This window comes from Hibiscus syriacus, unplaced genomic scaffold (genome assembly GCF_006381635.1).
Source record: "Hibiscus syriacus cultivar Baekdansim isolate YM2019G1 unplaced genomic scaffold, ASM638163v2 tig00000002_pilon, whole genome shotgun sequence".
Classification (NCBI taxonomy): Eukaryota; Viridiplantae; Streptophyta; class Magnoliopsida; order Malvales; family Malvaceae; genus Hibiscus; species Hibiscus syriacus.
The window spans coordinates 1,703,891-1,728,607 of record NW_024061752.1 but is presented as its reverse complement, the minus strand read 5'-3'; the positions used below and the strand labels follow the sequence as shown (position 1 = coordinate 1,728,607).

Sequence of the window (24,717 nt, the reverse complement as noted above, 5' to 3'; positions counted from 1 at the left end):
TTATTTTATTATTATTATTATCTTGAAATTTGAATGATGATTTTTATCAACTGCGTTTCACCCCCGCTGGCCTCTGCCACCTTTCATCTTGATCATATTACCTTTTCTTTGATGGAACTCAGATCAATGGTTAAAATTTCAATACTAGGCGAGGTGGTAATCGTTAGTACCGTAATAGAGTCTATATTGTTCTTCATTACTTCAATAAAGGCAAATAAATCCAACGGTTCACATTCTTTATCTTCTCATTCATCTCTTTCCCTCTCATTTTTAGATTTTATTTTGTCGTTGTTGTTGTCATTGTTGAACTCACTTTTTAAGCATTACCCTTTTTTTCTACTGAAGCATAAACATGACCATCACTGCAAGTTTGTCTCTTCCCCTTGACCTACAGAGACTGTAACTTGACAACTGAGAAAGCAAAACAGAGCTAATTTCTTATACGAATTGTTTTGGCTGAAAATCTGAGAAACTGAAACCCCCAAAGCCATGGATTCCGCTTTCTTCAACCTTTGTTTCTTGTTTTTCTTCTTTCTCTTCACTACCCAATGTTGTTTCAGTGCAAAAACTGAGCTCAGAGCTTTGATGGATATCAAAGCCGCTTTAGACCCAGACGATAAATATCTATCTTCATGGACTTTGAAAGGCGAGCCTTGTGACGGTTATTTCGAAGGCCTAGCGTGTAACGAGAGAGGCCAAGTAGCTAACATTTCTTTGCAAGGGAAAGGGTTGTCCGGAAAAATCTCACCGGCAATTGCCGAGCTCAAGCACCTGACGGGGCTTTACTTGCCCTACAACGCCTTGTTCTGAGAGATACCACGAGAAATAGCTAACTTGACTATGCTCACTGATCTGTATTTGAATATGAATAATCTCTCCGGTCAGATTCCTCCTGAGATTGCTGATATGGGTAGCTTGAAAGGTCAGTTTAGTGCTATTTATGTTTCGTTTTGCATTGTCTTTTACATGTTTTATAACATGTTTTTCTTTTCTTGGTTGCTTGTAGTGTTGCAGCTGTGTTATAATCACTTGACAGGAAGCATACCAACAAATTTGGGATCTTTGAAGAAGCTCAATGTTCTTGCTTTGCAGTCTAATAAACTTACTGGTGCACACTTTAATGAGGCTTGATTTGAGTTTCAATAGTCTCTTTGGTTCAATCCCCATGAAACTAGCTGATGCTCCTCTGGTTGAAGTTCTAGACATTCGTAATAATTAACTTTCTGGAAATGTTCCTCTTGGTAAATCATCTGTTTTTCGTGTTCTTTTTTCATCTTTGGGTGATTTTCAGCCATTTGATTTTCTTCTTTTTTACTTGTTTGATTTTGATCTAGCTCTCAAGAGACTGGATGATGAATTCCTGTTTCAAACAATCTCGGTTTATGTGGGTCTGGTTTTCCATCACTAAAACCCTGTAATGTCACCGGTCAAATTAATCCGAGCAGGCCCGAGGCATATGGGTCAACTGTTCTTTCTAGGGAAATACCAGAGACAGCAAATCTAAGGTTACCTTGTAAACAAACTCAGTGCTCGAATCCATCGAAATCTCGAAAGGGTCCTATTCTCGGTGGCCTAATTGTTGTCACGGTGGCATTAACGGCTGTAGGGTTCCTCACGTTTAAATAATATCATCACAGAAAACCGAAGCTCGGTCACCCGATGAGGATTCTATCAGCTGCCTTAGTGCTGATCAAGCCAAGGGAGTTTAAAGGAAGAACGGCTCACCGCTCGCTAGCCTTGAGTATGCTAATGGTTGGGATCCTTTGGATGGCAGGAATTTCAATGGCTTCACCCAAGATGTGCTTAAGAGCTTTCGGTTCAATTTAGAAGAGGTGGAGACTGCTACTATACACTTTTCCGAGGTAAATTTATTGGAGAAGGGTAACTTTTACGCGGCCTATAAAGGGTTCTTGAGGGATGGATCCGCTGCTGTGATTAAAAGGATCAGCAAAATGAGTTGCAGATCGGATGATGCAGAGTTCGAAGGCATTGAATGTTTTGGCGTCACTGAAGCATGAGAATTTGGTAAGGTTGAGAGGCTTTTGAAGGCCCCGGGACAGTGCTTTCTTGTTTACGATTTCATCCCTAATGGGAATTTGCTCCTCTATCTCGACCTTAAGGATGGTGATGGCATGGTCCTGGATTGGTCCACAAGGGTTTCCATTGTTAAAGGCATAGCCAAAGGTTGGTCTGTAGTTTTTGGCCTTAATCTATTGCAAGGTTAAAATGTGGTTCCTATTTGCTAAGCTAGATTTGTTTGATTGTCTTTGTTTTGGATCAGGGATAGCATACTTGCACGAGTACAAGGTGAACAAACCGGCTCTCGTTCACCAAAACATTTCAGCCAAAAATGTGCTCCTAGATCACCGGTTCAATCCAAAGCTTTCAGATTCTGGCTTGCACAACATCCTGACCATCGACATCGTCTTTGGAGTGCACAAGGCCAGTGCGGCCATGGGTTACCTAGCTCCCAAATACGCTAATACCGTCCGTTTCACTGAGAAGAATGACGTTTATGCATTCGGGGTAGTTGTTTTCCAAGTCCTTTCGGTGAAGCAAAAAATACCGGCCTGGTGCATTTGGGAGACGAATCCTGTTGCAGGTTCCAAGACTTTATTGACCCTAACCTCCACGGTAGGTTCTTTCCGTACAAAGCGACTAAACTAGCGAGACTTGCGTGGCTTTGCACCCACGACTCTCCTATCGAAAGACCTTCCATGGAAGAAGTAGTCCAAGAACTTGGTAACTGCAGTAGCCGTATCTAGGTGCAAACGGTATGAATGTTTTAAATGGTGATGATGATGTCACTAACTACTCATTGTAGATAAATGGGGCATGCTTTAATTATATCCTCTTGCAGAGGGCCATGTCCTGTGGATTTTTGTGCATTATTGTACTGTACTATCGGAATTTTAAGACGATTATCACACGAAGTCCACATCGGAATTATGACAATGGCAGATTTTCTTTTTTAGCAGAAAATGATTTGTCCAAGAGACAGTGAGAAATCAACATGTATTTTATTTGAACAAAGTTCAGATTCGAAAGTACATGTTTGTCGAATGTCCAAGAGACGATAAGAAATCGACATTTATTTTATTATTATCGAAACCTTATTATTAACAAAAATTTCATTTCAATGAAAGTCTTTTGTCAAACACGATTTATGTTGTCCGATATTACTCGCTTGAGAAACAGTGAGTTTATTCGAAGCCATCCATTGTTTTCCTACAGCAATCACCTCCCCATTTGCTTTCCTTTTAGCTTCAACCACCACATGTATAAGCCTTCCTTTGTTTGCAGTAACCTTTGATTCTATCTCCACATGTTCCTACTCAATTATATAATTAACACACATCAATCAAACACCTTCGAAGTTTTCAAAACACACATAAAAAGGAGATTCTTAACCTGAATCTTAGCTGTTGAATAATACGAAACGTTGAAATCGACGGTGCTAATCACACGATTCGCAAAAGAGAAAATAGTAACAGCTCCGAGGATGTCGAGTAATGATGCTAAAGCTCCAACATGCCAATTCCCATCGACATCCTTCAAAAATAAAATCAAAGATTACCGTGTAATCAAAGTAATTTTCATAATGTAAACAAAGAGATTTCGTACCGAGACAACGTTAGGAACAATTAAATCGAATCGGATAAATCGCTTTTGGGCATGGACGACGCGAAGTCCTTCGAGGACTCTGGTATCATATCCATGGCCTATTTTACCTTGAAGAACATCATGAAGCCATGCCAGGGATCTCTGCAATGAATCATCTCCCATTCCTTGGAATTTTCTCTCTCCTCCTTTTGCAATGGGAAAGTGTTCTTTATTTCTCTTTATCACATTGATATAAGATTAGATTTTTTTGTGCGATAATTACAATGTTTAGTAGTATTATTTTTTGCGATGGCTTCAAGATTTCTTGTTGCCAAAACTTTGTTATATGATTATCTTCTAAATAAGAACTATAGAAAATAAGGTTTACTAAATTAATAATGACTCTCATGGTTTAACTCTAGTTACTTGAACTAATCCCTAGTTTAGATTTAATCAGTAATGAAAAAGGAAAAAATGAACTTTTTTTTTAATTAGAGAGGGATATGAATCGGATTTAATTTTAATTTAAATATTACATATTTTATCTATCACTTGATTTAGCTTAAATTTAAGAAAATTTCACTTTATTAAACTTTTAAGATAAAAAACCCCAAATTCTTACCATAGTCCGTCAACACCAGATCTATTGCTTAACCTCTGCGGTAACAAGTCAAAACACTCCCGTTGACATAAAAAGATCAATTATATGATTTTTTCCCGTTAAATTATTGCATGAAATCTCGTGTTACTCGCGTGAATTAATGATTTGTAGCGCAAAGACATCACTTTGCCCATTTTTTTTCTAAGCAGGGAACTAAAATGTAATTCCATGTATAATTTAGGTACCTTTATGGTACTTTCACCCCAAAGTAAAATTACATATAAAAAGGCAGTCTTCCCCATCTGTTTAGTATTTTTAGATCGAGAAAAAAAGATGGGGGAATAAGTCTTTGTGACGGACTAAACTTTTAGCTCCATAAACATTGGCGCAAATGTTCATGAGATGAGTTCTATCTGCAAAGAATTTGGCTCGTTGGACATGATGAGTTGACAGAGTTATTGGAGAATGCTTACGAGTCAATGAATTTCAAGTCCAAGGCGTCCGAGAGAAGCGACGAAGGTGTTACATGTTCGATGGAGATAATTTTGTCAAGGCTCATGGATTTAGACCGAGACATGTATGTGCGGATTTCTGTAGGAGAATCGTACAGAATGTTAGACTTGCCCAGAACCATTAGATCTAGATTGTTCCTTGGATAATATTATCTAATAATTAAGGGGATAAATATTTAATTAAAGATAATATTGTATTTGAATTCAAATACCTTAGAGATAGAGTTTTTGATAAAGTATGATTCAATTTAAGTCGTCGATATATTTTAATCTAGACCAGATCCGACTCAATATATGTACCAGATGGGCCTTACCTCAGGGTAGCATGTTTGAGGAGGACATGAAATAAAACTCAGATACATGGAGAGAGAACTCAGCCTGTTGCGCTGTGACTTCATAGGATAGGACTCTCATGGCCTCCCATTTGCAGCTTGAATGCTGGATTTAGGCCCATGTTGAATTACATTATGATTGGGCATTAATTCATGTTGCATTGGAGTTGGACTATTACTATTTCTTGCCTTGATGAACGCATTTAGCAATGGACATTTAATTTGAATTCGATAAATTTCTATTTGATTTAATCTTATAAAGTTAGTTTTTTTTTAAAAAAAAAGGAAATTAGGTTTAGTTATGTTCAAGTCGACTTTTTTAAGTAAGAGGTCAAATTCAACTTTAGAGTAAAAATATTCAACCCTACTTAAGATGATAATATAATTACCCCTTATTTATTTACAAATAATTGTAATAATATATTTCTCTATATTTTTTAGGTTTTTTCTTTACCTAATAAAATTGAATTATGTATATTTGTGTTAGGTAGGATACAAGCTTTTTCCTCCAAAAATTAGGCACAAAATTAGGATACAAGTATAGAGACATAAAATTATTATCTCGCTCAGGGCATTAAAACTCATTGGACCGGCCCTGATCTAGACCGTTAGATCTTGAAGACCTCAACTATAAATAGAGAGCTTCTATTTATGACAAACCTATTTACATAATTTAACATTTATGACAAACCTTTTTATTGGAACATATTTGAGCTCGAAATCATCCGTTGCCTTTCAAGAGTGAATTTATCTTTTGTTGAATTTACATAATTTAACATTTATGACAACCCATTTTATTTTCAGTGTTTATGAATCATGATTAGTTAGTACAATACATAAGCAAATAACAATATTATTGATTAGTATTAAATTTATATGCATAAGGTTAAACAAATAAAACACATGAATAGTGAAATCAATGATTTTAGTTTGAAAAAAAATATTTAAATCTATTATATTTACACACAAACACACACACGTACTAAAGGGAATTTGAAAAGTTTTGGGACCAAAGCTTCCTTTGGTTCCTAACAGGGTTCTCCCTCCATCCCCGAGGTTTGTCGTTTTATCAGAAGAACCAATGAGCATGAAGATGAAAATGTTAAATTTTCTAGGACAATGTCTTTGTGCAATTGCTCTGCTCTATTCAATACAGAGTGGTTAAGGCACATGCTGATGATGCATTTTATGAGCTGCAAAATCCTGAAGAACGGATTCGGGCTTATGTGTTTGATGGTAACTTTCTTTGCTCTTCCTATTGCATATCAGCCTATAAATATATTATATTCATCAACAAGTTATCCTCCCCACCTCTCCTCCCTTTCGTTCTGTTTCTGACATTTCATTTCTTGGGGTAGTGGTTCGAGCTCTAGTTCCTAGAATGAATTTGGATGATCTCTTTGAACAAAAGGGTGAGGTTGCTAAAGCTGTTCTTGAGGAACTTGGAAAGGTAATACGGTGCATCCTTTTTCTCTCATTCACCCTAATTTAGCTAATTATTCAAGAATGCTTAAATTATGACCATGACATATGCATAAATCAAATTTTGATTTAGAAACAGATAAGCTGATGAGAAAAGAGGCAGTAATGTCAGTGGTTGACCTGTTTCCTTTAATTTGAATTATTTCGAAAAATATATAGTGGTTGTTTTCTTTTGGCTTGCAATTTCCCAGAATATGAATGCCTGAGGAAGGGGAACATGCATTTTGTCTTGTAAAACATGAGATTTTGGATGCTACATGATATCTTTCTGTCTAATTGCAGTGGAGCAATTATGTTTCCATCTGAACCTTAAAAAAAAACTTTCCACCGTCTATGTGCTTGCTGTTTAGGGCTTTTCCTGCATGTATCAAATCTGAAATTATGCAACAGGTGATGGGAGATTATGGATATAGCATTGAGCACATACTGATGGTTGACATCATACCCCTTCCCTTGTCTTCCTTATTTCTACGTCCTTTCTTCATCTGAGTGAAATACTTCAGAGGAGGAAAATCACTAGCCATACTAGTCTCAACTTTCTCAGCCTTATTCTTCTCACTAACAACCACAATCATTTCTTGACATAGTTTCACTGCATTAGCTATAACAACAACCTCACCCTTAGCACCATAATTCGTCTCCTTATTTTGAGCAAATACTTGTGCCTGATTAGACACAGCCACCACAACATCATCACTGTCATCTTTCACCTCCACTCATTCCTTTCCTTAGTAACTCCCTCAGTACAATTTTCCCCCAAATGACCAAACGTTTTACATTTAGCACAACAAGCAGGGAACCACAGAATAACAACTTTCACCATACCAATATTACCATCTTTCATCCTGACTACAATTTATCTAGGTAATCGAGCACCACCCTCGACCTCAAAACATACTTTGGCAAACTCCAAACACTCCTTAAAAGCAGTGATAGTGTCCATATACAAAGGGACGCCTAAAGCACTTGCTATGTAGCTTAGCATCTTCTTCGATAATAACTCCAAATGAACGTTAAAGAACTGAACCCATACTGACATCTTTGCCAATTCAAAATCCAGTATCGCCAAATTAGGCTTCCACTTCCTAAGCCCCAATGGCTTATGCTGAATGTGCCAAGGGCCATTTTCCAGAACCCAGTTCCTACTAGTTCCATTAGCAAAAGAAAAAACATACAGGTTAGGTCCTACAAGACTAACCTTAATCGTCAAAGCTTTCCCCCACATGGTTTCCACAAGCTTCTACATGGATCCAAAATTGGGAGTTGATCCAATAAACTGCCATACTAACTAGTACTTCCATTTAGAAATGCCCTCATCAAACACCGCAGTAGGCGGAGTCACCATTGTAGAACCCTCACAGCACTCTGGCAGAAAGAAATCTAGAGCTTGCTCCTCCACTCCAGTGAATAGACTCTTCCAATCCATAGATCCTCACCCAAACAACACGAAGTCACCTCGAATCCATCCACAAACAACCTAACAAAAACTGAGAAAGAAAACCCCCAAATCCCCAAAAACAATAGTCTCGATAGAAAAAAAAGGTTATTTTCTAAAACGATTTTTCCTAAAAGAAAATAATTTTAAATGTATAGTTAGTACGTATAAATATTTTAATTTAAAAACTCTTTAAGTTTATGTAAATTTTAAAATTGAACAAATTGATTCCTCTAAAAAAAGACTAATTTATTCAATGATTTGAAAGTTAGTAAATAAGAATTGTTTATGATGATATGACATTTTCCATCGTATATGACACATGCCTAAATGTGATTGGATTCTTTTTAACAAAATAAAAAAATTATAATATTTTCGTAATTTTGAAAATTTTAATGAAAATTTAAATATTTTTTTTATGATTTTTATATCATCCTTTTCAATTAAACCCTTTCTCTTACTCCAAATATAAATATTCTAAGAAAATTCAATATACATTTTGTTAAATTAAACATTTTAAATATATTTATATGTTTTGACTTGTAATTTTAATATTATTGTAAATTGTAAGTAAAAATAATAGAATTTGTAGTTGGAAAATGAATTCATTTGCATTTAGATTTCATAAATGTTTAGAAATTTATGTAAAATTTTACACAAAAGAGATTAAATTGTTCGAATTCAAAATTGAGAGGGATCTAAATAATATTTAAATCAAAATATTTATGTCAACTAACAATAATTTGGTATTCCTCTGAGAAATCTTTAGAATTACCAATGTTTAGCTTTCAATTAGCCTTTTTTAATCATCAAATGTGACGTGTCCTCCTCTCTTTGAAATAAGGGGCGGTTAGACGAAAGTGATATTTTTTAAATGAAATTCCAAAGGACCCATTAGAACTATTTTGATCCTTTGATTTCTCACGATAATTATAAAGATTCCTAATTTTGGAAGGCAAAAGTTTCTCCCCTAACCTTTGTAAAATTTTGTAAAATCTGAGGTTTTATATTTAGAAGATATAAAATTTTATATTGAAATCTTAAAAAGTATAAAATTTTAGAATATAAAATTACATTATTGATAAGAAATAAAAATATTAAAATTATATAAGAATTTAAAATTTGTTGAAAATACAATTCACCCAAACATCATCGTGTTGCGTAAAGTGAAGAAGGTGAACTTAAAGTACTTTTCCATCATTGTTTTAAGGGTGTGGAAGAATCATTGATATTTAGGTATAAATGTGCAATTTGTTTTTGTATGGTGAAAACCCAACCACTGAATCTAATTATTTATTGTATTAAATACTACTTTTGGACTGCCTTAACCTTTACGTTATTTAAGTTTGAAAAATACGAATAAAAGTGGGCATAATTCCACAACACAACTTCCTTTTTCAACTAATACAGGAAAGGTGAACAACACTGCTGGACTTCGGCTTCTAAATCTCTCATAATAATTTTAACAATTTTGGTGGAGTTTATAATCCAAACTGTATTCGGTTTAGTTTAAAATTTCATACATCTGTTTGGTAAAAAAAAACTAAATTGAGGGGAAAATAAGGATATACAGTGAATGCAAAGACTATCAGTATAGCCCAATTTTATTAAATTATGATAACCAGGGCCGTGGCAGGGTTTTCGGGGCCATGTACAAATTCGTATAAAGGGATCCCTATTTTTTAGATATATTCGATTTCGAGGCAATAATAGTGGCGTTTTCTTGACAAACGCGCAATAAATCCATTATAATGACGTTTTATTAATAAAACATCAATAATAGTGACGTTTTTTTTAAAAACGTAGCAATAAGTCTATCTATAGTGGCGTTTATTATAAAACCACTATATTTTTTTTGGGCCCATTTTTTGCGGTCGCGCAGTTTGCGCCCCAACCACGGCCTGATGATAACATATTCGTATAATTATATATAGATTATAGAGTTTGTTGTGCACTAGTACTCGTACAAATATGTTGTAATTTATCGTTGATTATAGTGGAATTGTTTTTTCATTCCTGCGATTTTTTCAGTTTAGATTTTACGTTATTATATATTATTTCTTTGTTTAAATATTATAATACTTTGTATAATTTACATTTAACACTCGAACTGACGGTTAGATTTACGAAAATCAACCAATTGTGTTGGGCTTTCAAATTTAATCAATTAGAGTTGGATCAAGGCAACAGTCCATTAGACCAAAGCCTATTCAGCTGAAAGTTAAAGGAAACGATTTAAAAATCCAAAGCTGCTAGGGTTTTACTAAGGTTTTGAGAGCAGGCAAAAGGTATTTTCTTCTCCAATTAGTTTGCTTTTATTCTTTGTTTTCTAGTAAATTCATGTTGATTTTTGGCTCTAAATTCTGAGTATTTTCTTTGCCTGTCACTCATATGATTTCCCCTTATTTTTATGGCAGATTTTTACGCTATGGGGTTGCAAAGCAAAGATTTAAGCCTCTTACAAGATGAGAATAATGTGGCAGATGGTGTTGAGGATGTATTGGATGATCTTAGTGATGTAGAAGAGTCCGAATCCGAGCAGGAAGATGTGAAATTGGCGGAGCCGTCAAAGACCACTATATACAATCGAGAAGGCCTTGTCGAGAAACTTGAAGACATCGTCTGGCCGGATAATGTCAACTGGATATACAAGCTTTCCCTCGATATCGATCAAGGGAAGGAAGTGGATGTGAATGATGACTTAGCGAGAGAGCTCGCTTTCTACACGCAGGCATTGGAGGGGACGAGGCTGGCATTCGAGAAGAAGCATATTGAAGAAGCTGAAGAGAGGAGGAAAGCGAGAGAGGCCAAGAGGATCGCCAAAGAGGTTCAAGCTGAGAAGTTGAAAGAAAGAGCTAAGCAGAAGAAACAAGAGATTGAGGAAGTTAAAAAGTGGAGGAAGCAAAGGCAGCAGAGCGGCTTCAAAGATGGCAAAGATAGTATGCCGGATTTGGGTTTCAGAGAAGGTAAAGCATTTGAGAGGTCGAGCAAGAAACGGCCTGGGGTGTCTCCAGGCGATCGTTCGGGAGGGAAGGCAAAACAAGGTAGTGGCAAGGGTAATACTAAGAATAAGAAAAACATGGAGTTCCGGAATTCTAAGTTCGGGCTCGGAGGAAGGAAAGGTTTGAAGAAACAGAACACTTTGGAAACAACGAACGATCTTCGAGCATTCAACAATGGTGGCGTTGCAGAAAACTTGCTATCTTGATACTGGGATTTGATATGATGTAAACTAAGATACGAGATCAACTACTTAATTAACGCAGGTCGTTGGCATTGCTCCGGCTAGTCGACAATGATTTTGAAATTTTAGTTGATTCATAAAGCATACTTAGAATAAACCATACACCACAAAGAAAACCGGTTACGACCCGGATGTGGGTCCGGTAATGTTTAGAAATCCTACCTAAACCTTACCAAGACAATACTACTAGAGGTTGAAACCTTCATCATCTAAACTTACTTTCCGGTTTGCCCTTGGTAAGAAGATAGAGAGATTATATAGGTTATGAACGGCGTAAACTATTTGTGTCCGAATAAAATCAAACAATGATTGATCAATCATCTTCGAGCACACATGTCACTTAAACTGGAAACCTCACTGTGATAGACTATGTCCTTCTGATTCATCTCCAGTTGAAGTTGACTTACTGCCAATGGCCGAACTTGTATAGCCCTGGATAGGGTTTGAAGTACCTGAACTGCATCCATTGAATGGGGAAGTGAAAATTGGCATGACTCCACCATAGGACACCTTAAATCTTTGCAGATGTTGTCAGTAAAGTGGTAAGGCTCATAATCGATGTCGCAGGTTCGGTTATCTATTTCTTGTGGTTCTGTTCCTACTGGTGACCTGGTAGAAAACTGCCGACAACAACCTGTTCACTCAAAATACAATCAATAAAGAAGGTATTAGACGGATATAGTAAACCTTGAACATGTCCTAGTATTGTCCAACTTGTCAAGCAAAATCTCGAGCATAATTTGTCTAATTAGAAGTTTTTAACTGTGTAATCATCTAATTAGAAGTTTTTAACTATTTAATCACCTGCACGGGACCGGCAGCCACCAACAGACCAGCAAGTCCCCCTCCCAGAACACGACCATCTGGACCTGCCAAAGAAATACTCATCCCACCAGATCTACTCTTCGTTACACCGTTGCTAGTAGGTATAAATGAACCAGACAAGGAAAGAATCTCAAAACGTCCCTGGACAAGAAAATAAGAAAGCTAGATCATTACTCAACAAGAACGAGGCAAAATGGAAGAGCTAGAGGAGAATGGACACACCTCGTATGTCAGAGTGCCACCGGATGAAGAAGGTTGATGGAGGCTAACGTTCGAAATAGTTCCGTTTGCAGAAAGGATGCAGATAGCGTGAGCTCCTTGCTGAGAGAAAGACATTACCTTCTTCGTAACATCCTATAGCAGTAATAACAGAAGTATTATTATCAATCACCCCGAACAATATCATCGACAAAGAGAATATATATCACATATATTGAAGTTAGTTCTGTTTAAAATTTCGAAATCAAATATAGAAAATAAATAACTCGATATTATTACTAGGGCATACCTCACCAGCATTAACAGTGATTATTTGAGGTGTGAAATTCGCCCCAGCGAAATATGCGATTTTGTCACCTGTAGAAAGAATTCAACTCAGTAACATAAATGAATCAGCAAACCAAGCGAGTTGAACCACATGCAGTGCCCTAATACTTGAGCAAAGCTATTGTAAGTTGGACACGATCTATAAACCATGCTCTCCTCAAATCGAGACACTCTTGAGACAAAATCCCGAAATTAAAACGACACTAGACACCCCAAAAATACAATATCTTTCCCGACATTGGAAATTCCTATTAGAAATCTAAAATATTCTACAGCAAGGTGACATTGGCACCTTGATCATCATTCTGGCATTTTGCTGCCATGTTTTACTGAGGAAAAGGCAGAGTATATATAGTACTCCGGACAAGAGACATATCCTCCTAAACTCGTCTGATTGATTCCATTTATGGACTAGAATCAGTTAAACCGGTCCCACTCCTGTTTCAACCAAATCAATGAATTCTACCTCTCTTCAAACCTCATGGACTTTCTTCTAGCTTTTCTCACTACCTATAAATTGATAACATAATAAATTCAAAGCTCATAAAATTTTCCATTCAATTCATTGCAATCAAGACTCGAGGTACCTGCGCTGCTTTCAAGCTCAAACTTATGTGACTTTTTTACCGAGTCAACCGGTCGTCCTCTCCCTTGTTTCCACGCTGGAAACTCTCCCGCCAAAGGAACCGAAGACGATATTGGCATCGGTGACAAAGTGATCGCCAAAGATCCACCGGGTGCATGCTTTCTTGGTCTGCCCCTTTTTTTCTTCATCTCCGACGCCGGAGGAGGTGAGACCGTAGGCCCCACATATGGGGTGGGGTTTTCCCTTAGGGGTGCCACGTTGTAGCCCCTGGGACCTTCATCTCCTTCCATCGTGACCCCAGGCATAAGTCCCTATTTGTCACCCATAAATGTTACAGTTAGAGAGAGAGAGAGATAGAGAACAGAAAAACCCAACTGGTTGAATCCCTAAAACCCCTACAACCTGCAATTGAAGATTGAAGCTATTTTTAAAATTTGAGTGATCAGATGGTTCAATAGAGCTAATTTTGAAGGGGGCATCAAAAAGAGAACAAAACTTGAGCTCAATAACAGTGCAAGGAACAAAAAATAGAAAAAACAACTGTTAAAAATAATAAGAAGAAGAAGATAAAAACTTAGATTAGAAACTCAAAGATCAAAAGAACCCAATTTATGAGCATAAATTGAGCTTACTTTTTCCTACAAGCACAATGTTTCGGGCTAAATCTTCAACATTTCTGATAATAAACAAGCTTCAAAATGCTCAAAAAATTCAACAAAAAACATCAACAATTGCAGAGAAGAAAAATGTAAACTTTTTGGCATGAGGTAAGAATTTGTTCAGCGAACAAGAATTTAGGGTTTTGCAGGAAAGGAGAAGATAAATTAATAAATAAAGTAGAAATTTTGAAAAAAATAGAGAAATAATTTAATATTGTGAATTAATTAATAATTAGTATTAATTTAATTACAAAATTCAAATTGGTTAAGAAAATGGTTCACGTCCGTCTTGGAAATTTAATAAAAGTGAATTTTTTTGGCATTAATTTAAAAAACATTATTTAACAATTTAGTTAAAATAATATTATTCAAATATATTTTTATGTACTTTTATATTTTGAAAATATCCAAATGTAAAATGATTATCAATTTTTTCTATATTTTATTTATTAATCCAGTGTATTAGTTTAAATAATAATAAAAAAATTATTATGAATTTTAAAGAGCTATCCATGCCCTTTACCAACTACAATTAGATGAATTAGATAACAAAAACGAAAATGATAATTTATTCGTCACTGATACATAGATCCAAAATAACTGTCAATATTACAATATGTTATAACAGTTAATTTCTATCCCAAACTCTCTTCTCTAAGGGCAAAAAGAATACATGCAAAGGTATAAACAGAAGGACTAGTTGTCCTTCCACTCATTTCATACATCTCACTGAACTGAATACATTACTATTTTCTGTTACAGAGGCACAATCTTATGGGACTTTTCGGATTCAAACACATACTATCCCAATTTACGATGACGAGTTCTGATCGCCTTCGAATTCTCTTCTTATAATTTCGAGCACGAGTCATTCCAGGTATCAACAGGACCAGGCATGCACCAGTGCAAGCAATCTTGTGGAGGAGGCCTTCCGTCTGGACCGCGTTTAGTCATCTTATTTGGATCTGGGCTCCTATACGGGCCAGGATGCCCATTGTGACGATACCCGAAGATTTGGGTAATGTCCATGAACCTCAACTTGGACTTATTTGTTGCCTTCTTAACGGCATGTTTGAAACCCGACACCTGTTTTTCGTGCATTATATTTGTAAAACCATTCTCCACCATTTCGCCAGGTGCAAGAGGGTTTTCCTTTCCGGTACACGATCCACCTGAATTCCAAGCCCCACCCTCGTAATGATCTGGACAAAAGGTACGCATGATAGTCAGGCCGGTGTAATTAGGTTGTGTAAGAATTGCAGATAGAATCGTCTCAACAGATATTCCAAATGCTTCGACATTGTTGACCTTCATAGGACGCGATTGATCTGGCCACCATAATTGTCCTCCCACAATCTCATTGTTCAAGACATAGACAGATTGTTTGGAAAACCAGTGGCCAGAAGAAATGACAATTACATCAATATTTGGAATGAATTCCATGAATTTATTATCAGGAGCATCAAGATGTAGCTTGGTAACACCCTCTGGAGCAAAGTCGATTTTTTTCAGTAGTTTCTTGGACAAGCCAAGAGGACCATATCCGGACAATCATAACAGATGTCGACCTGAAATACCATCGTTGCATCCTTCGGTTTCCTCGGTTTTTCGGAACTTCAACCTAAAATTACAGCATAATGTTTTCCATGAGAAAACATTCCAAAAATGGAAATAAAAAAGATCAATCTATCCTAAGAGAAAGATGAATACAAATAAAACCTAGTTTCGCACACTTTAAGGTACCGAGTGCAATTACTAAAATATTTGCTGATGGTAATGATATTCAAAATCACAAGAGCTACAAACTGCAGGCTCTGAAATAGAAAAATTACGGTGAAAAGTTTCAACAATCACAGATTTTAAAGTGGGACAATTTTGTCTTGAGAAATAACTGGGACTTTAAGAATGTAGATACTTGCCTTCCAGAGAAGACACAGCATTGATTCCATCTGATTTCGGGCAACAGAATCACCGATGAAAGCAAGTGTTTTTCCTCTCATCAACTCCAGAAACTTCTTGGCATCAACTCTGGGGAGGTCACATTTAGAGGGTTTCCAACGCCAATTCTCATATTCCTTGTCAGGCCTCCCATTACCTTGGCAATTCTGCATCTGTGTTATGACAGGGCATGAGTTGTTGGTATATGATGCTCCCTGTGGATCGTAGAACCACTTCCCATTGTATAGGTCACAGCCTACAGAGTAACCAATCAAAATGAAAATCAGAATTTCCTTGTGCTTGAAGAAACTTATACTATAATATGGGGGACTAAAACAATGCAAGACATGAGGCTTGAACAAATTTGGTACTCTTCTTGATAAATAGACCCTATAACAGCAAGCTACCGTTTTAGAGATCAAGCACAAGCATTGTGAGAAATATAATTAACAAGCAAATGCGTAAGGCATCCACAGGTAAAGTCGAACTAAAACTGGATGTTAATTCAAAAGAAGTGTAAAAGGAATAATACCCGAACCAACAGAATTGCTCTCAGATGTGTTGCTAGACGCAAAACTGGAAGTGTCCACCACCTTTTCTGTTGCTCTAGACGACAGTTTTGGAAGCTCTACAGGTTTCTCCAGCATCTCATTATGTTTAGAATCAGACCAATCTTCGCCACTAGAAGATGGTTCTACAATAGTGTCAGATGGCAGTGAATCTTTATCAACAGAAGATCTGAGGGATGCTAGAGCATTTTCATCACTATCAACAACAGAAGAATGATTTGAACTCATTCCGGGCAGTTCTAAGTTTGACCCAGACGATGAATTGTTATAACTGTAATCTACATTCTTATCAGCACTTTGATTAATGGAAGTAGATGCAGGCAAAATATTTTCCTATCAACAACATAAAAATACCCTCGGACAGTGGAACCGACTGGATACGGAACTAAAAGCCAATAAGCAAAAATCAAGAGCATTGCTAGTGTCAGAATTGAGGTTGCGACGGAAGCAAGTCCCCGCGGGACTGCAGCCATTTTAGCAGAGCCTCTCGGGGAAGCCAATGTCATGGTTTCCTTATTAAGTAAATTCCTATAAAGATGGTAATTCAATTTTGATGAATATAAACGCAGTGCCATGCACGTAATATATTTGATATATAAATACTATTATTTGAGGCTTTGATAGGTTAAATATTTTTATATTTATAAAATTAATAATATTAAAGATGGTAATTCAAATTTTGTCTGATTTAATTCAAAACATTTATGATGCGATTTTTTAGTGAATAATTATTACGAAAATTCTCCAATAATAGATGTTTAAGTTTATAATACAATTTTAATAATTTAACTCTAGTCCCTAAATATAATTTCTGCCCCCCACCTTGACTTTACCTATAATAGTTAAATAATTATTACTCCACAAATAAGATTTGAGAGAGAACATTTAACTTACATTAAGCACTATGATTATTTAATTACATTTAAGAACTATGTAATGTTATTAATAGAATGTTAAAACTTCTCGTGATTAAGAGTTAACAAATTTTATAATGACAGTAGAGAGAATAGGAATTTTTTTTGTACTTATTTGAACGCCACGTCTCATTTAAGATTTAAAGTTTAATATTTAATTATTTTGAATTTAATATCTAAAATTAAAATAAACGAAAAGATATAAATTAGATTTTAGAGGGTCTATGTATCAAATAATTTTCTTAATGAATCAGTATAATTACCTGTGCTTGTTGGGCTTTTCTCATTCCTTCTCTGACCACGCTCATCACTGGGTTATATAAGCTTCAGCAGTTGCTTGTTGGGCTGAAATTAATCTCATCACCACAATAATTGAATTTGTGAAGTATTTGGATCCTGTTATTTGACCAAGCAAAGTAATTACAAAGAAAACAGGGTGTTATTTTGGACATGATCATGAAGATGGGACAAATTTGTCTGGTAACGTAATCATTTAAATGGGGTCCGGCCTTGAGAGAATCTGAAATAATTGTGAAATTGGAACACTTTTCATTCATCGCATCCCACGATTATTATGATAACTATAGTAAGTATTTGAATCTCGAGATGTAGTTAATTGTATCGTATGTATAGTATTACATTACTGCTACTTATATCATAATGATTTTTGAAATTATCATGTTATATATAAAATTCAATTTTTTATAATTATATAAAAATAAATTATATAACATTTGTAATATTTTTTTTATCTGTCTAAGGTAATTATAAAAATATATATATATATATATTACAAATTCTTAATCATTTGACAATAAAAATTCAAGCATTAATGCCACATCATCATAGATAGTAATTTGGTAATGTGGTCGTAAAAGACCTCAAACATGTGCACTCAAATTTGAAGGCTCCCTAGGAGAATCGATGTTACTCGACGCTACGGATGCACAAAGTCGGATTTAAATCCGATTCAGATCGGATAAAAATCAATCCGATTTTTTCACCTAGTTAAAAAATCGACTGGATGGTGTAACCGGTTTCTTAAAAAACTGGTTTTTAATCCTGTAAAAAAATCGGTTACCCAATTTTTTTCCCAAATCGGTTATACTATCCGGTTTTAAAATATCAGATTCGGTTTAAAAAAACCAATTTTTTCCAATTTCGGTTTCTGTTATTTTTTACACAAAATCAGATATTTGAATTTTTTGTGCACCTCTACTCGACGCTAACTTGTCCACTATAATGCATGCAAGTAACGGATACTCCTTTAGCGAGGAACTAAAGAAATAGTGAGGGGTCCCGTGCCCTTAAATTTTTGGTTTAATGGTTGTAACAACCTAAATTTTTACAAAATAATAGTTAATTGAAATTTGAGGTTAATTGTAAAAATTGGCTAAAATTGGGGACTAAATTGAAAGATTTTAAAATTTGGAGCTTGTTTTAGAGTCAAAGAAAATTCAAGGACTAAGCCCTGAATTTAACCAAAATAATTAGGTAGATGTGGGTGTTATATGCGTGCATTTGGTTTCTGAAAACAGAAACCAAATGCTCCCAAATTATCTTCCCCCAACGCCTTTTCCGACTACGATTCTGGCGCCGTCCGAATTCCGATCGTCGTTTTGAAAACACAGTTGTGTTCATCATCAAGCGAGGAACAAACCCTTCAAATTAATTGAAGTGAAACGCTGCCAAACGTCGGGAATTTTCAGTCAAAGCATCGTCGTTTTTTTTAGCTCTATCGCCGGGAAAAACTTAAATTCACCGCCGATCGTTGTTCTGTTTACGACACCTCCTACACCATCGTGTTCCTTGTGTCGTTGCGAGTCCGCCGGTGTCAACCTTGTTCGCCGTCGACGGCGGCGCGTGAGGAGGTGGAGCAGTCAAAGATTCGGCCGAGTTGAAATACGAGCTCTCCGCCGTTCAAAAATTTGAACCGATCGTTGTAAGTATCTCAAAATCGCTCAAAATAATTTTTAGAAATTTTTCCGGGAATTTTCCGACACCGTGGCACTGTTCACGCGCCGCACGCGCCGCCGCAGGGAGAGTGAGCTGCTGGAAAACCGGTTTGACCAGTTTTGAACCGGTTTGACCGGTTCGAACCGGTTTGACCGGTCTGAACCGGGTTGACCCGACCCGACTATTGACCCGACCCGACCGTTGACCGTTGACCGTGACCGTTGCCTTTCTTTGACTAAAACTTAAAATGGCTTTGACCGACCCTTAAACGACCGTAAATCTTTTCCGAGTATACCTATCCTGATAGTTTTTGACGTGCCAAATCCATTTCCGCAGTTCGTTTCGCCAAATTCAAACCCGAAGGTCTCCAAATCGACGGTCAAAGTGGTTGACTTTGACTTTGACCAAGAATCTGAATTTCTGAAAAGTCATACTTTATATTTTTCGATGTCCTGATTCCGTTTCCGCAATCTGTTTGGCCAAATTCAGACTCGAAATACCCCAAATTGATAGTCAAACTCGAAAAATGCTTATATACTTAAGAAGACTAGCTTTGAACAATTAAATAGGATTTGGGACTGATAGATTATTATTGTTTGAAGGTACAAGAGACTCTCCGGATCGTTCGACAGCTCGACCCAGCTCTTCTAGATCAGTTAAACCACGTGTGCCAGTATTCACCCGTTCGAAAATTGTAACAGAGCGTGGTGAAACCAGCAATCAGTAAATTTGCTATTTGAACCTATTGTCGAGGTGTGTTCCCTACTTATTATTGAACTGTTTTATTGGTTTTAATATGTGGTACACCGAATTCATTGGTTATTGTTTTATGGATGCACCAATTTAATGTGACAATTTATGGAATATGGCTGCTATCTAATTTTTGTTTTGAAATGGTATATGATTACCATGTTTTTGGATTTATAGAATTTATGTCACGGTGCAATTGAATTTTGGAATTGAATTACGATGGAATAGCTCTGATCAAGCTAACTGGGCCTAATGTGACTCTTGAGGGCCCCAAGATGTTTCATTAGGTCGGCTTTCCTTTGCTGTGTGCTTAGGGTAAGCTATATGGACTTATTGACTTGGGCTTAAGGATACAAGCTTCATAGCCTATCCTTAAGTCGGCTTTCTTTTTGCTATGTGCATAAAGTAAGCTATATGGAAAATACTTTTGGGAACTACTGATGGTGTACCAGAAAAGGGTTTAAACTATGATTTTCAAAAAGTTAAACTCTTTTACGAATTTGTGAGATTACTGGACTATGATTTGTACCTATTGTGATTTTATGGAAATGTTGGGACACACTGAGCCTAGCTCACCTTTTGAAAATGTTTTCCCCTTTCAGATACTGTTGGTTAGATACCTTGGTTCGAGCACTTGGAGGATCAACATATCTCTTGAAGTAAATCAAATTGTAATGTTTTTATCTGGCAAGTTGACTTTATTTTGGTGACATGGATCTTATTTTAAAATATCGGATTTTATAATGATAACTCTTTTGCTAATACTGCTCGGTTTATTGTGATATTGAATTTGAAGACATGTTTTAAATTAAATTATTATTTATTGGTACTATATTTACGAGTTGGATTTTGATGGTATAATTTGTTTATAATTTCATGTTATTTATAATGTGATTTTATATTGATGGAATAACGGTTTCGAAAAATTTCTTTAATAATCATAATGTGATCCACTAGACTTAGTCGAAACGCATAGGCCGGGTCTAGGGGGTTACATTTATTGGTATCAGAGCTTTTGGTTTTTAAACCTCGGACTGTGTATGAGTCCACATTGAAAATACAATTTTGAAATATTTTACAAAACGAGTTACTAAGGCCATGTCACAAAGTTATTAAGATTTTAACTATGTTCGAGACTCCAAGTGCTTATCTAACCTTAAGTTTATCTTCTGTAGTAATCTCGAGATCTACCAAAATGAGTGCTAGACGTGGTCGTGGACTAGTCGTGGACGAGGTCGAGTAGCTAGATTTGCAAATCCGATTGATGAGATACGAGTAGATCCCCCACCTCCGATAGGTGATCCTGCTCCTACGACCCCAACGAATTCGCCTCCTACCGATGGTATTGGCATGACTACACCGATCATAGGAGCGACCGATATTGAGTCAGAATCTACCGGAGTTGCTTTGGATGAGAATTTTGGTAGACAGTTTCTACAGTTGATACAGGGAGCAGTCAGAGCTGCTGGTGTTGTATCTGAGGTTCCTATTTCGCAGACTCTAATTGCTAATGGGGTCAGGACTTTTGGAGGACAGCTTGGAGGAATTCCTACTGAAGCAGAAGATTGGCTACAGGATACAGAAAGACGCATGGATCAGTTGGGTTTGGACTCAACTAAGAGATATCTGGGTGCTGTAGCAATGTTAGATGGTAATGCCTACACTTGGTGGGAGTCAGTGACCAGTAGTGTTTCTACTGATCGTTTGACATGGGATTTCTTCAAGGAGCGCTTTCGGAGCCGATTCTTGGGTGAGCGCTACTTAGTCTAGAGACGACAGCAGTTTCAGGACTTGGTTCAGGGTGACATGACTGTTTCAGAGTATGAGATCGAGTTCCTGAAATTACTGAAGTATGGATTCAGTATGGTACCTACGGAGAGAGATCGATGTCGTAAATTTGCCCTTGGACTCAGATACGAGCTGCGTAGGCAAGTTGTAACCCATCAGGATGAGATATTTGATGTGCTGGTGGGCAGAGCCAAAGATGCGGAAGAGGTGGAGGTTTTAGCTTCTGGTAGAGAGCGTGTTGATCAAGATCGATCTAAGAAATTTTCAGGCCCGATGGAGTCATCAGCACAGTCCGGAAAGAGGACTCGTACTTCAGCCCCTCAGAGAAGCAATACACGTTTCAGGCCTGCAACATCCTCACATTTAGCTGTCAGTCGAGGCGGTTTCTCGTCGTATTATAATGGGCCCCTTTGTGAGTATTGTGGTAAACAGCACTCAGGAGAGTGTCGTAAGAAGATGGGTCTTTGCTATCAGTGTGGATCTAGTGGTCATTATCGGAGGGATTGTCCTCAGTTAGTTTCGTTTGAGCAGACCACTACCCAAACTCCTGTGCGTTCGCAGACTACAATACAGACCCCAATTAGAGATCGTAGTCAAGGAAAGACTCGAGGATCAGCGTCCAGGACAGACAGTAGAGCCCGACCTCAGCAAAATAGAGGGCCAACAGCTTCTGAGGCTAGACAGCCAGCTTTGGTTTATGCAACTAGACGTCGTGATGACATAGATGAGCCTGAGGTTATTGCAGGTACATTTACTATTTATTCTACCCCATACTTTGCATTATTGGACAATGGTTCCACTCACTCCTATGTATCGAGCTTAGTATCTCGAAACCTTCAGATTCCGATCGAGAACACTAAAAATACTGTTACAGTTACAAGTCCAGTAGGACAAGCGGTATTAGTGAATAAAGTATTCCGGCGTTGTCCTCTCGAGGTTCAGGGAGAAATTTTTCTCACTGATCTTATGGAGCTTCCTTTAGAGGAGTTCGATCTAATTCTTGGAATGGATTGGTTGAATAAACACAAGGTAAAGCTGGATTGCAAATACAAGCGGGCTACTCTGAAGACTTCAGTTGGTCAGACTGTTGTGTTAATTGGTGAACGGCGTGGTTATCTCTCCAATATAGTTTCAGCGATGGAAATTGATCGTATGATCCGGAAGGGATATGAGACATTCATTGCTTGTATTTTGAACACCAAGGGTGCATTGTCCACGATCGAGGAGATTCGTACAGTTAGCGAGTTTCCTGATGTTTTTCCGGAGTTGCCTGGGTTACCTCCTGATAGAGAGGTAGAGTTCGAGATTGAGACTTATCCGGGATCGTCACCTATTTCTATGGCACCTTATCGTATGGCTCCAAGGGAACTTAAAGAGTTGAAAGTCCAATTGCAAGAATTATTCGATCGAGGATTTATCCGACATAGTACTTCACCATGGGGAGCTCCAGTTCTGTTCGTGAAAAAGAAGGATGGGTCGCTAAGATTTATGTATTGACTATCGGAAATTGAACAAGATGACAGTCAAGAATAAATACCCACTACCCAGGATTGATGATTTATTTGATCAATTGCGAGGAGCTACTGTATTCTCTAAGATTGATCTTCGTTCGGGGTATTATCAATTGAAAGTTAAAGGATCAGATATTGTAAAAACGGCTATTCGCACTAGATATGGTCATTATGAATTCTTAGTGATGCCTTTTGGTTTAACGAACGCTCCTGCAGCTTTCATGGATTTGATGAATCGGGTGTTCCGACCATATTTGGATCAATTTGTGGTGGTCTTCATTGACGATATTCTGATCTATTCTCGTACTGAGGCAGAGCATGACGAGCATTTGAAGATCGTTCTGCGGACTTTGAGAGAGCATCGTCTATATGCCAAACTAAGCAAGTGTGAATTTTGGCTTCAAGAAGTGTCGTTTCTGGGGCATATTATTTCTGCGCGAGGTGTTCAGGTCGATCCCAGCAAGATAGAGGCTATTATGAATTGGAAACGACCTAAGAACGTATCTGAGATCCGCAGTTTCTTGGGCTTGGCTGGTTATTATCGACGTTTTGTTGAGGTCTTCTCGATCATTGCTTCTCCTTTGACAAAGTTGTTAAGGAAGAATGTGCCGTTTGACTGGGGCGAGACATAACAGGAGAGCTTTGAGAAATTAAAGGCGGTTTTGACTCAAGCACCAGTGTTGATTCAACCAGAGTCCGGGAAGGATTTTACAGTGTATAGTGATGCTTCACACTCAGGACTTGGCTGTGTTTTAATGCAGGAAGGTAAAGTGGTGGCTTATGCATCCCGTCAGCTGCGACCTCATGAGTGTAATTATCATACTCACGATTTGGAGTTAGCAGCAGTGATTTTTACCTTGAAGATTTGGAGACACTATCTTTATGGAGAGAAGTGTTATATTTTCACGGATCATAAGAGCTTAAAGTATCTCCTGACCCAGAAGGAGCTTAATTTGAGACAACGGCGCTGGCTAGAGCTTCTGAAGGATTATGATTGTGTGATTGATTATCACCCTGGTAAAGCTAACATTGTAGCGGATGCTTTGAGTCGAAAGACGGTATCGGAGTTGAGATCTTTAATGGCCAGGATGAATTTATATGATGATGGCACTTTGTTAGCAGAATTGCAAGTTAAGCCAACCTTGGTTGATGAGATCAAGGCTAAGCAGCCCTTTGATAGCTCCTTGCTTCCCATCTTTGAGCAAGTAGAGCAGGGGACAAGCTCAGATTACGCCCTTGACCGGGATAAAGTTCTATGCTTCAAAGGTCGGTATTGTGTGCCTGATGATGCTGAGTTGAGACAGACTATCCTTACTGAGGCTCATAGTAGTCCATATGCTATGCACCCCGGTGGAGATAAGATGTATCGGAATTTGAGAGAGAGATATCATTGGATCGGCATGAAGAAGGACATCTCAAATTTTGTAGCGAGGTGTTTGACTTTTCAACAAGTTAAGGCAGAACAT

At 37.3% G+C, this 24,717-nt stretch overlaps 1 protein-coding gene, 1 long non-coding RNA gene and 3 pseudogenes across 2 annotated transcripts; 3 read left to right on the top strand and 2 right to left on the bottom strand.

Annotated features, from left to right (window-relative positions):
• Window positions 1–431: 431 nt before the first annotated feature.
• Window positions 432–2,941, top strand: LOC120213239 (annotated as a pseudogene).
• A 2,990-nt stretch (window positions 2,942–5,931) lies between these two features.
• On the top strand, window positions 5,932–6,977 carry LOC120116331. Its single transcript, XR_005515577.1, has 3 exons — window positions 5,932–6,284; window positions 6,407–6,498; window positions 6,921–6,977. It is a non-coding gene; the product is annotated as an uncharacterized LOC120116331 (long non-coding RNA).
• Window positions 6,978–10,167: 3,190 nt separating this feature from the next.
• LOC120175283 (probable rRNA-processing protein EBP2 homolog) lies at window positions 10,168–11,173 on the top strand. The gene is made up of 2 exons (XM_039182218.1): window positions 10,168–10,253; window positions 10,383–11,173. The coding sequence occupies exon 2, from the start codon at window positions 10,394–10,396 to the stop codon at window positions 11,171–11,173; it is 780 nt and encodes a 259-aa protein (XP_039038149.1). The 5' UTR covers window positions 10,168–10,253; window positions 10,383–10,393.
• A 226-nt stretch (window positions 11,174–11,399) lies between these two features.
• On the bottom strand, window positions 11,400–13,492 carry LOC120213149 (annotated as a pseudogene).
• Window positions 13,493–14,425: 933 nt separating this feature from the next.
• Window positions 14,426–16,869, bottom strand: LOC120213058 (annotated as a pseudogene).
• Window positions 16,870–24,717: the final 7,848 nt, after the last annotated feature.